The 14,102-nt window shown below is 37.1% G+C and overlaps 2 protein-coding genes across 2 annotated transcripts in view; one reads left to right on the top strand and one right to left on the bottom strand.

The window, feature by feature from the left end:
* kcnq1.2 (potassium voltage-gated channel, KQT-like subfamily, member 1.2) overlaps window positions 1-14,102 on the bottom strand; it is a 322,797-nt gene that overhangs the window by 305,802 nt on the left and 2,893 nt on the right. The window lies entirely within an intron of this gene.
* LOC129159779 (piggyBac transposable element-derived protein 4-like) lies at window positions 7,258-9,337 on the top strand. Its single transcript, XM_054736972.2, has one exon. The coding sequence runs from the start codon at window positions 7,732-7,734 to the stop codon at window positions 9,316-9,318; it is 1,587 nt and encodes a 528-aa protein (XP_054592947.2). The 5' UTR covers window positions 7,258-7,731; the 3' UTR covers window positions 9,319-9,337.

Consider the following 14,102-nt stretch of genomic DNA (forward strand, 5'->3'; position numbering starts at 1 on the left):
ATGCCATTTTATTTTGATCAATTTACTTAAAACCACAATTTTAAACATTCCCTGTCTTAACCAGGGAATGCTGCAAATGAACACCAGCTCCCCGTGACCCAGCGAGGAATCAAGAGGATTTATAAAATATACAGATGGCAGGATTTGAAACAATGCTGGACGAACTTAATCTTCAATAGCAAAGAAAGCAAACATCTTGTGACTTGTTATGAGAAATGCATGAAAATCACGTTAATTCAATGTGTTTGTGGTTATTTTTATTTAAGGAAGGACCAGTGTTCTATAACTGTCGTTTTGAAGCTGTAAGGTCTTACAGATGGGAAGGCTTGGTAAAATGATGCTGCTGGGCAGCGTGGAGAGCGATACAGCAGCCCTCCCACAACCCTCTTTATAACCCCCCCACATTTCAGCCACGGAGGAGCTTAGGGTGGATTACACCACATCAGCAACCAGCCACAAACAAGGATATTCCATCTAAGCTTAGCCATCCTACTCTCTGTCATATTCAATGAACAAGACTATGTTGTCCTGATTAAAGCACGTCTGGATCAAATTTATAGAGGTGTTGTTTATAACTAAAATGCTGCTTTATGATGAAGACTGTTTAAAAGCATTAATGATAACATCGATTGTATAACAGGTAAAATTATATTTTTTATTTGATGTTGGTTTCTATGATAAAATATCTTTATTCTAAAATGACAAATATTCCTGAGAAAACTGATTTAGAGACGGCACTTTTATTGACTTTATTGAGAGATCACCAGGGGCACATAAAGAAAAATGTTTTTGTTGTACACGATAAGGAATTTGGTGTTTTCGTTGTTGTTTTCAGAGCTTCCTCATGCCATATTATCCACAATAATGTCAGATGAAATACATATCTTTGCACAATGAAAAGGTAAAATATTTACAACAATATTGTAGCATTAAGGATTGGCTATTTATTTATTAAATGATCAATAAGATGTGAAGTTCCATATAAATATGAAATATCAATTTTACTGGTCTTTGAATATTTAATTTAACATTCCTTTAGCTTCTTTGACCTTTTCAGGGAACATACACACTTCACATTAATTCAGACAGTCAGGAATATAGTGTATAAAACTTTTTTATTCTATTTTCCTAAACTAAATTATTGTACATGACAAAGTATGAATCAAATGATGTTGTATAGGATGACAGATGATGGATGAAATGATGGAATGTGAGAGAGATTGTGGTGTCTGGGTTGTAAAATCAATTTGGCTGTATGGTTTAAACAGCTAAATATAAACACCATTCAACGCAATTTGTGACGGTCTACGCGCCCTTGTGTGAAGATCCCCAAGCGATCCAACGAGTCAGGAGGTCGAGATGGACCCTGGCGATGACGTGGACCTCTGGTACCAGAGCCCGTAAGCAGCTCTGATTACAACTCGTCTAGTCTGGGTTATCTTCAGGTGACGGCAGGAAGCTGGAGTGTCTATTTTGCGTCTAAGGCTGTTCAGTGGCTCTTAAAAGAGTCGTTGTGTCTGAAATCACTCACAAGCATTGCAGAGGGGCTTTAGCCTTGAGGTCAAAAGATAGGATGGTTTCAAAATGCTTGTTCACCCAACTGGCCTAATCGAGGGAAAGGCTAAGACTAACTAGACCAGGAAGTGATTCCTGTTTTGTCAACTTCATTGTTTATAAACTTATACAAATCAGAATTTGGCATTACCAAAAATACCTCCGAAATCACGCCTTCCCTCAGATATTCAGAGAGGTTAACTCTTAGTGTGAAGTAAAAATGTTGTAACAGTTATGTGAAGTGCAGGGGCGCCGTAAAGCGGTGAAAGATTAGGAAGATTCTAAGGGCCCACAGCTGTCAGGGGCCCAAAAAAGTTTCAAAGTTGAATAAAAAAATAAAGTTTAAAAATCACAAGTACTTTACTTTGCAGTATTTTTTCTCATTTAAGACATTAAACAAACAATCTTTTAGTCTTTATGAAATGCATATTTATTCAGAGGTCCCTATTTTATTTTGACTATTTAATTTGAAATACCAGCTACTGTGTGTGCAAACCTGGTGAAGACCTATAGTAATCGTTTGACCTCTGTTATTGCCAACAAAGATTATGTTACAAAGTATTGAGTTGAATGTCTGTTATTGACCAAATACTTATTTTCCACCCTGATTTACAAATAAGTTCTTTAAAAATCCTGCCATGTGAATTCATGGATTTTTTTTTCACATTCTGTCTCTCACAGTTGAAGTGTACCTATGATAAAAATTACTGACCTCTGTCATCATTTTAAGTGGGAGATCTTGCACAATCGGTGGCTGACTAAATACTTTTTTGCCCCACTGTAATTCATCAGAGAGCAAAAATGAAACAAAAGCTGTCAATAATTGTAATAAATAAACTTGATATAACATTGAACACAATAAAATATGAAATCTAGTATTGGTGATGGAGAACTACAGCTAATATCCTGCAGGAGTCTGTGCTGCATTTTCCCTGTTGTGCATTAATTTTAAAGACTGTTCTAACATGGATAAAGATTTTGTCACAAATAATAGCCTATATTGTAACACATATATCAGTTTCATTATGTACAGAGCCTGGACCCATCCAATGTCAGGTTTGGTCAGGACAAAGTATATACGTATTCATGCAAAGTTGTCCAACTTTAAAATTTTATGTAACCCTATTTGACTCCGGTTTGAACTGTGTGCTTATTCTTTTTGTGTCTATGATGAAGCCATGGAGACTTAATAAAGAAGTCACCTTGTGAGCAGTGAATCCTTAATTTTTGTCAGTCATACAGAAATACTTGCTTTCAAGAGGAAAGAAAGCTGAAAATGTAGTTATGTAAAGCTTTGACACAACATGGAAATTTAATTAGATATCCAAATTTGAATTTTACTATCAAATAAATTTTAGAATTAACACATTTTAAGGGAGTAAAATTTAAAAGGAGATTAACACCTTTCAGCATGTGCATTTCCTGCTTTTTCCAGCAGTGATATTGCTAATTCTGTTGAAGGAAATTCACTGTTTAATGAGAGACAGTTGGTGAAAATGATATGTAATTAAGTAAGAATGCATGTAGACCTACATAATTAAGCAAAACTGAAACACTAATATAAAGTATATTATATTTTTTTCTCCCTTCGAATATGGGAGGGTGGAACCCCAGCTCCAGCTATGGATGAGCCCCCAGGGGGCCCAACTTGATATTTTTTCATGGGGCCCAAAATCTCTGGCAGCCCCCCTGGTGAAGTGAATGTTAAAATGTTAATATTAATCTTATGATGTATGTGTATACTGATAGATTAACTTGTTAAATTAACAAATACTGATCTGGTGTAGTTTAAGGTCTGAAATGAATAACTGCAGGAAAAATATTCACACATCATTGATTAATGCACACGATATTCAAACACTTTGGGATTTAACAAGAGATAATCATTGGACACTTATGTGATTATCGAATTTTAAAAAGTCATTTATGATTCAAGGAAGATGAACTTTATTCAGAGAGTGGAGGTCTCGTCTTCTGCATGAGACCTTGAGCAAAGACATTATGGCTTCCTTGTTCGGTAACAAGGTCTTGTGCCGTGCTTTGTTGTTTGGAGGCCAGGCAGATGGGGTGTTTGTGTCTGCAAATTAAAAAGTTAATTTCTGTTCATTTTGATGGTTATACTGGCCTTTAGATACGCTACATATGATAATTCTTATTGTGCTAAATAATGTAGCATTACGTCGCATTGAGTTGTTGTTATGGAAATTTTATATTTCATTGCTTTAATCCTATTCACAAATGTCCTGAAGCATTCTCACACTCAGACACACCCACACACTGTTTTTCCCATACACACACACACGTTCTCTCACACAATGACCTCACTCCCATTCTTGTCTATTTGTTTAAATAAACTCTGTGATCAGATGTCCGGGGCACTTTGCCTCGTGCATGTGCCACAGTTATAACTGGTTGACTTGTCTGTTCATTGTCTCCTTTTCTCTTCGACTTCAGAAAATGGGTTATTGATAAGCATATTGATAAAATTCCTAACAGTTGTATTTGTAGATTAAAACAGAGAAAATTAAAAGTTGGGGAATGTTTCATTGTTTCAATAAATGCTGCAAAAAGTTGAGATCACAATGGGATGTGTGTGTGTGTGTGTGTGTGTGTGTGTGTGTGCGTGTGCGTGTGCGTGTGTCTGTGTGTGTGTGTGTGTGTGTGTGTGTGTGTGTGTGTGTGTGTGTGTGTGTTACAGCAAATTTCTTTCAATTTTTTTATTTAAACTTATAACTATAAGTACCTTTCAGTACACGCAAGGGGACAAGTAAATTAAATAAAATAAAAATGTTTGTCAAAGTTCTTCATGAGAAACCAACAAAAAAAGACACTTTTAATGCAGACAACAGTCTTCTATTTGCAAAACACAGCATGTTTAGCTTTTTCAAAGAGATTTAAAGTTTATCAGAAAAGTCAAGAACCAGTTTGGGTGAAATAGGTAAATAATGACAATTTGGGCCAATTTTTCAATGTGTACATGTTTATGTTTTCACATATAAAAATTATTTAATTCAGAAAAATAACATACAGTACAACAACTGCTACAATTTTCATCCATCCTGCAATGTGAGCTTATGCTAACTGATTAGTATCTTTGCTATAGATTTTGTTGCATAGCATCATGACATATTTTCAAAATAAAATTTAAAAAGCATTATTTGAGTCCAAAAATCTCACTAATAGAAAAGGTGACTAATGGATTAAGGAGCTAATGCAAAAACATGGATGTGTTTTGTTATAATGACTTCAAAAGAGAAGAGTTTCCATCTGCAGAACAAATAAGCTCACATGATTTGCCAGCGCACATTTACTAGAATAAACTGGAAGTGACCCACACCATTCACTTCATTCAGACGGTAATCTCTCTGTGAGAAAAATTACAACTAGAGGTTTCCTTCCTGCCTTCACCACGTCGGTGGGGGGTGGGGCCTGGTGAGGATTCACTGCAGCTATTTCAATAATCTGTCCAGATGTAAAAATACATCCAAGTATTTCAGACAACATCTGGCTCGCTGCTTTTTCACATGGGTGAACAGGTGCCTGTCTTCCAAACTCAAATAGGACATTCTTTCTGCTGTGTCTTACAACAACGTCTTAATTGAAATATAAGATAATGAAAAAACTGGATGAGGTATAATATGAGATAAGAAGCTGAGAATACTTCCAATGAGTGCTTTTTATTTACGACTTCACTACATTTAGGTGTTGATGTAAAATGACTGATATCTGGAAGGTTGTTTAAGAATCATAAAACATTTTTATTTTCTTTTTTTATGTAAAAGTCTAGGAGGGAGAGGTCCAGACGTGGAGGAGGACATCGCTGCTCAGGCTGAATTCCATTGCGTAAGACTCTTTTTGAACACATGCTGTCCCAAGTCCAAGGGATTTCTACCCACTCTGACTAACTCAGTGGTCATTAGCAAGGCGTTTCAGCATATTTGTGATCCTGGGGGTATGGTAGACAGTTTAGGAAACATCATTTTTTAATTGCAGGAGATATTTCCTCTTGTTGTTGTGACAGAAGGCTCACTAACAAACACTCAAACAAAGCACTGTAACCGGAACTCTTTAATTATTAACTTCTTAATTAGGGTTAGGTGATTGCTTGATTAAGTAATTATGAAGGTAATTGCACAACACTTCCACAGTACTTCCTTCAAACAAGGTTCACAAAGTTAAATGGGAATCAGGAAAGACAAATTTTTCTAAATCCACTCAATCCATGCACTTCATTTTTTTCAACTCATGCTGTTGAGTACAAATAATTCAGTGTGTAAAATATGAAATCCAGGTTTGATTAAATTAAGAGTGTCCCTGATTGGATCATTCCTGAACAGAACACTTCATAAGGCCACATCAAAACGGTTTAATTAGATATGTCCTGATTTGTGTACACTCAGTCACCTCAAACATCAGGAGCATTTCTATGTGGCGTTTGGATCTTTTCCTTGTTTTTGTATGAGTGTACTCCGCTGTCTGCCTCTACGTTGACCCTGTGATCGGCTGCTGACCTGTCTGCTCAGCGTCTCACCCTATAAATGCAAAGCTAACCTTTGACCCTGAACAGGATGAAGTGGAAATAGAAAAAGATGAAAAGATGATTTTACACAAGGGCTTAGCTTTTTTTTTTTTTTTTACTGATTACTGTATAAGAGACAGACAAAAGTACTCAATGGATAAAAAAATAATCATCAGTTTTACACTAAAATGTTCTATAAACGTAGAGACACGAGCAAGTTTTAAACCTCTTATTGGGGATTGAAGTAAAACTGTAAAATCAGGTACTTTAGGTCAATGAAACTGATTTCTGACCAAAATAATGATTTCAGATACCACTGTGAGCTGTAGGTGTGAGGTTCCCACAAGAAATATATTTCAATTTAAACTATTTACTTTGTGTTAATTACTGGAATATTGTGTAACCTAGGGCTGGACGATAATTCAATAGTTCAATATATCTATCGATAGACACGGTGCTGCGATAGGAAAAAAAATGGGTCGATAAAACTTCGATGAAACAGTTTCCTTTTTTCATTATAACCTATCAGGTAGCAGCATACTAGACTTACTCCTAACCAATCAAAACCACAGACTCAGGCACGCTACGTCACCAGGCCCTCCCCTCTCAAGCCAAAACAGAGCGCGAGGCAGCAAGATGTTGCAGCGAGAAGAGGCGGAGAAAAATAAAAATACCAAAAATAAAATGGCCAACAATTTTTTTTAATATTTTTCAATAAATATCGATATCAATCAATATAAAAAAATTATTGATATACTTTTTTTTATATATCGTCCAGCCTTTGTGTTACCATATACTGTGGTATTCAGGATGTAGAATGACAGCAAAAATTATGTTTTCAGACTATTTGCTATTTAGGTGTAAATACAATATTTGACACTGATCACTGGAAGAGATTATAGCTTTGATTGTTCCTGACATGCCTGGCATATTTTTGTGAAAACATCCTTTTGTTATCTTCTTCTGAAACACAACTCCTCAAAACTCTTAGAACACTAAATATCTCATGGTAAAGAAATGTTGCAAACAGCATAAATCTTTGGAAATCAAACACTTTTGACAGTATTTTAAAGAGATCCTTCGCTCAAATGTTTAATACATTTGCAGTGGCCAGGAATGAAAGCCTTGTAAGCCATACCCTTAGTCAAAGCTCGGGTGTGCTCGTTTCAGCACAGAGAATTCAGCCAGATGAAAAAGTAGCAGGATTTAACCTTCTTATTATGTTACGGGTCAATTTGACCCGTTCCAGTTTTTGTGTTGACCATAGCGCTGATCATCTTCTATTTTTCTTAATGAAATTTTATGACTTTTTCTTATCTGGGGTCATGAACTGGTATGAGAAATATGGACACTTTGATGTGTCCTGGGAAGTCTTAGCAGTTTTTGTATACAAAAATGATGTTGCGGGTCATTTTGACCCACACACTTTAATGTGAGTAAAAAGCTGTTCAGAACAAAAATAAACATGACTCTTTGATGTGCTATGTTGTGATTGCTTCTGAATATACATTCACACCCAGAGGCCCAGGTGTGTGCGCGAGAAACTTTTTCTGCCCTGTTCTTGTAACTGATGTCATGTGATTTCAACACAACAAAAATGAGCTCTAGAAGGTTGACAGCTGAAGAAGCTTTATCACAGCTTTTTAACTGGGATAGCAATGACGAAGAAGATGTTTCAGAGACAGAGGATTTTTTCAGAGGCTGAGGACAATGTTACTGATGATCCAGACTACCAATTTTCTGATGAGGATTCTAAAGAGGAGTCTTCTGTCATCGCTTCATCAAGTGAAAACCAAGGAATGCAGCAATCATCATCTACAGAGGGGGCATGGACATCTAAAGATGGTAAAATAAAATGGTCAACATCACCACACCGAAGTCGAGGCAGACTGTCATCTGCTAATGTCATCAAAATGACACCTGGTCCTACAAGATTTGCAGTCACACGAGTTGATGATATCCATTCAGCATTTCATCTCTTCATACCCTCTCCAATAGAAAAGATTATACTGGACATGACTAACTTGGAGGGGAGGCGTGTATTTCAACAGAAATGGAAGCCACTGGATCTGACTGACTTGCATGCTTATATTGGAATCCTGGTATTAGCTGGAGTATACAGGTCAAAGGGAGAAGCAACTGCAAGTCTATGGAATGAAGAGAAGGGAAGGCCGATCTTTCGTGCAACAATGTCTCTTGAGACATTTCACAAGATATCTCGTGTGATCCGATTTGACAACCGTGAAACCAGAGCCAGTCGCTGTGAAAGAGACAAACTTGCTGCAATCAGAGATGTATGGGATAAATGGGTGGAGATTCTACCTTTGTTGTACAACCCTGGTCCCCATGTGACTGTAGATGAGCGCCTTGTTCCATTCAGGGGCCGCTGTCCTTTCCGACAGTATATGCCCAACAAGCCGGCCAAGTATGGCATCAAAATATGGGCAGCTTGTGATGCTAAATCTAGCTATGCATGGAATATGCAGGTGTACACTGGAAAGCTACCTGGAGAGGCATCTGAGAAGAATCAGGGGATGCGTGTGGTGCTGCAGATGAGTGAAGGGCTGCAAGGGCATAACATCACCTGTGACAACTTCTTTACATCCTACTGGCTTGGAGATGAACTTCAGAAAAGAAAGCTCACTATGTTGGGAACAATCAGGAAAAATAAACCAGAACTTCCCAGTGAAATTGTGAAGATGCAGGGAAGACCTCCACATTCCTCAAAATTTGTTTTCACCGAGAAAGCAACAGTTGTTTCATACTGCCCAAAGAAAAACAAAAATGTTCTTGTCATGAGCACAATGCACACAGATGCATCTCTGAGCACAAGAGAAGACAAAAAACCACAAATGATCCTGGACTACAACTCCACCAAAGGAGGAGTAGACAATCTTGACAAAGTCACAGCAACATACAGCTGCCAGCGCAAAATAGCTCGTTGGCCCTTGGTGATTTTCTACAACATTGTGGATGTGTCAGCTTACAGTGCCTTTGTCCTGTGGACTGAAATCAACCAACATTGGAATGTCGGCAAACTGTACCGACGTCGGCTTTTCGTAGAAGAACTGGGCAAAAGTCTTGTCACCCCCGAGATCCAGAGGCGAGCCAGACCAGCTCGATCCCCAGCAGCAGCAGCTATCATTGAAAACGTCAGGTCTGCATCATCTGACCAATGTACAATGAATCCAGTGGATACAGGTGCAAAGAAACGAAACAGATGCCAGGTCTGTCCCTCACGATAAGACATTAAAACAAGCACCATTTGTGAGAAGTGCAAGAAGTGCATTTGCAGAAAGCACACAGTTACACTCTGTCCATCATGTGGACAACACTGAAAATGTTGAACATTGAAAATCTGAGAAAAATAAAAGTGTTTGTAAAGAAGGAAAACTTTTACTAACTAGTTCTTACAAATAGTTCTGGATATTCAAACTTTATTGTGTGTCTGTGTTTTAAATGTTTTTTCTAATGGAAAATAAAGTTCCTGTTTTATTGCAGTTTTTTTTACAGTTCTAAGTGAATTTAGACAGGGCGGGTCAAAATGACCCGCAACATAACCAATGTGATTTTTTTTTCAACATAATACAAGGGTTAAAGTCTTATTTCGTAATATGTGGACATCTTGCCTTGCATTAGCTAACAACAACGCAACTCTACACCTGACTCTGTTTTTTTTTTTTGCAACATTGACGTTTTATCTCCACAAATAACACAAGCCTGGAGGAGTTCTGCCATGTTGTGGAGTTGCTAATGCTAACGATCACCTTCTACTAGTCGAGATGTTCTCTGCTGTTTCCTGGACACTAAATAACAATAATAACAATAATAATAGCAAAAACTGAATATGGGCTGGAGCCAGATTCATGTGGTTTGCCTGTCACGCCAGAAAAAGTCCAGATTCACGACATAGCTCCAGAAGGATCTCCTTCAAGAAACGGTATCTGCTCTGTATTATCACCAAGCATATCAGTGCATGTTTCCTCTGGAGCGTAGACTCTGTCAAATTCTCCAATAACACAAGATCAGTCATGCTACATTGTCAGATTCCCATCAGTCACGGCTGTCTTGCAGGTTCTAACACCATGTATGCAATTAAGCTGTCTCCACAGACATAATTACTTATTGGGTCAAAATAATTTGTAAATGAGGACTGTGCGTGGGTGGCTGCGACCTTCAAATGCAGTTCCCTCGTTCTACCACTAGATGCTGTTCGTACAAAGTACAAAATGATAAATACCACAAAATGTGTAAAATTGTTCCTATGCATGAAATGTGCACATATCTATGTGTGAGTATCATTTATAAACGAGAGCCCAGGATTTTCGGATGAATACAGACAAACAAACGGATGGATTGATAGAGGGGTGTGTGAGATGTTTTCAGTTCAACATTATCATGATAACAAGATAGAATTTGGCAAATACCCATGATGTTTCATTTGTGTGAATTAAATTGGTATACACATCAACAAACGCACAGTAAAGGAATTTAGTAACCGTGTGTGTGTATGTGTGTGTGTGTGTCACTTTAATGTGGAGTGGCTCTTTAGAATTGCCCTATTAGGGCTGTCATGAGTGCTGCATGCAACCCTTCATGCACTTCCGTATAGCCAAAACAAGAGGAGAATAGAAGGCCAGCAGTGGCAGCCACTGAAAAGTAAGAGTTACTTAAAGGAGTGTTAGTGGTGAACAGTTAGATGGGTTTAATTATAAATGAAGGAAAAGCTCAAGTTTACTTCTTTTTGTCTGACGAACACTGGAGCTTCAATTACCGCTGGATAGAATTACAAGAAAAATAGAGCTTTAAAATGACCTACATAGAGAGAAACTGAAACGTTTTAAAAGTAATAATTTCATGAGACAATGTTAAACATTTAAGACACTAAGTTTAAGCAGTGCCCGCCATTTCCATATTAGATAAGCATTAATAACTACCAGGGCTGGACTGGGACAAAAAGTCATGCCAGGCATTTTGAGCCGACACCGGCCCACCAGCTATTGAAGTAAAAACAATGATGCCTAGCTCTCTAACCTTGGTCCTCAATATTCCATATTCATCATGTTGTTGTTTCCCTCCTCCAGCACAAAAACTGGGCTTAACGCAACAACACAATGCAAAAAACATCAGCAGATCAAGAAAAAATGCTGATAACCAGCTGCGTGTTGTGAAGTAAAGAAAAAAGTTAAAAAGTAAAGCAACATGTAAAATGAATAAGAAAACGAAGTTGCTTTATGCCCTAAAGCTCATTTACACACACACACACACACACACACACACACACACAAGCACGCACACACATAAGCACGCACGCACACATATGTGCACACACACACACACAAACGCTAATATGAATAATAAAAATCATAATCTATATTCAGAAATCGCAACTATGAAGCAAATATTTATGTAATGTTTGAGTTCAATTACTTTTGATCAGAACTTTCTCAAAATAATTATCCAGTGAGATTATTTATACATACATATACGTATACAGAGTAAAGTAGAAAAATGCATGAAATCAATAAATATGAATATATTACTTATTTAACTAAGTATATGGAATTTATTTATTTATTTTTTCATACCTCCCACTAAAGGAAGAAGGACAGCTGTCATGTGTTTATACTGACAAAAGTAATAGTAAATCTAAAATCATGACATTGCCTCGAAGCTGTGGTTTAACAGAAAACAACCATGGTCCATAATAACTAATATTTGGTTGAAGAACACTGAAGCCAAACAATTTCTGAGACTCAGACTTCTGCACCTGTTGACAGATGTTTTAACCCTGAGCTCATTAGTGAAGTTCTTCTTTTTCTGGGACTTTTTTTTTTTCCAACCACAATTCAAAAGCAAAGTTTTATTTCAAGGCTCAAGAGCAGTTACTTTCACCACTCTGAATGTGTTGTAACGTGCCCAAAGGCCAGTACTGACATCACAAATGACAAGAAATTAACTTTTAATTTGCAGACACAAACATCCCATCTGTCTGGCCTACAAACAAGAAGCACTGCACAAGGCCTTGACACTGGATAAAGGAGACATAATAAAACTAGCTACCTTATCTCGGCTGTAAGAAAAATCATACAGAACACGAGACTTTCTGCACTTTCACTCTAAATAAAGTTCATCTTCCTTGAATCATAAATGACCTTTTGAAAACGTGATAATTGCAAAAGTGTCATATAATCATCTCTTGTTAAATTCCAAATTTTTGAATAATGTGTGTGCATTAATCAATGATGTGTTAAAATTAATATTTTCCTACAAGGATTCATTTCAGATCTTAAGCTACACCAGATCAGTTAACAAGTTAATCTATCAGTATACTCATACATCATAAGATTAATATTAAAGGAGACATAACATGCTTTTAAATTATTCCTTTTTACATCTAAGTCATTCAGTTGGGGGTCTAAATACAGTGGAACTGCAGTTCTTTGGTCTGCTTTCCTCATTATTGTTGCTCTACAGACCCTCATCTACCCCTGTTCTGAGGAGAGTCTGAGAATGAGCCGTTTTTGGGTACTGTCTCTTTAAATCTAGAGAAGGGGCTGCAAACCCCGCCCCCTTCCACAGTGCAGACCTGTACTCTCCTTCCCCAGTTGGACTTTGTAGTTCTACAGAGAAATCATCACAGCAGAAACGTTATATTAGCATTTTTAAAACATGTGAGAAGAGTTGTCCATCAAGCTGTTTCAAGGCTGCCAACTCTCTCATGAATTTGTCTGTAGTCACACACACACACACACACACACACACACACACACACACACACACACACACACACACACACAACCGTCAAGGCCGACGGAGGGACAAGCGAGCAAGCACACGCACAAACACACACACACAAGGAATGCTGCTTGCTTATTTATTTCTGTTAAAAATTGTTTTAAAAAATGATACAGCTCATTAAAACACATTAAAAGAATATATTTTATTAAGATCTCTCTCTGTATGTGTGTATATATATATATATATATATATATATATATATATATATATATATATATATATATATATATATATAAGAGAGAGAGAGAGAGAGAGAGAGAGAGAGAGAGATTTATCTCAACTGCGATTAAACAGACAGACAGATATTGGATGTTTAAGATTTTTTAGGATTCTGAAATATTTTATCCTATTTTCTGTGAAGAAGTATGCTTTGAAATTGACATATTTTACTAGTAAATATTAATAACTTCCAAAATTTCTGAATTGTTGAAACAGAAATGAATCAGGATCAAACTGTGATCGTGATTTTGTAAAAATAAAATTGTAATATGATTTTTTCCCCCCCTACTGCCCACCCCTATGACTATTATGCTGCCTTCTTTGACAAATCTCAAAATACTGTAAATTATAAGCCTAGGTGAAAGTTTGCCAAAGCAAAACTATTTTGCTCTGCATGTCAGTCTAGCCATGCTCCATGGGAGCCTCAGCCGGTGTTGGGCTGAGCAGTACTGTGTATTGCCAATCACAGCGCTCTATTGATTTGGAGGGCCAATCACAGCGCTCTATTGATTTGGAGGGCCAATCACAGCACTCTATCGGTTTAGTGGGCGGGATGATGCAACAAAACAGAACAACAAAAATGGCGGTGGCTTGCTTGAAACAGCTTTGGCATCCACTTTGCACTTTTTGGACTTGGGCTTTTCTTCAAGTCAAGAGCAGCTAGAGGTACTTAGGTACTTAACTTGTTGTCCAATAGCATGTAGAGACAGTTTGAAAGACAACTGTAGATCCCGCCTCATGACTGGGCTCTCTCTATGGGTTATAGCCAGAATAAATATTCAGATAGGATGGCTTGTCAGGCTAATAAAACATATTTTCATGGGTACAAATGCAATTTTGATGTTTTATTTCCACAAATAACACAAGATTGAATATGTTACACCATGTTGTGGAGTTGCTACTGCTAATTGTTAGCTTTTTTTTAATTAATTTTTTTTCATTTATTTCATTCAAAATAAAAACAAATAAAACATAAACAATAAGAAATGCATAACAAAAAATCAAATTT

The sequence above is a fragment of the Nothobranchius furzeri genome, chromosome 4 (genome assembly GCF_043380555.1).
Source record: "Nothobranchius furzeri strain GRZ-AD chromosome 4, NfurGRZ-RIMD1, whole genome shotgun sequence".
Lineage (NCBI taxonomy): Eukaryota > Metazoa > Chordata > Actinopteri > Cyprinodontiformes > Nothobranchiidae > Nothobranchius > Nothobranchius furzeri.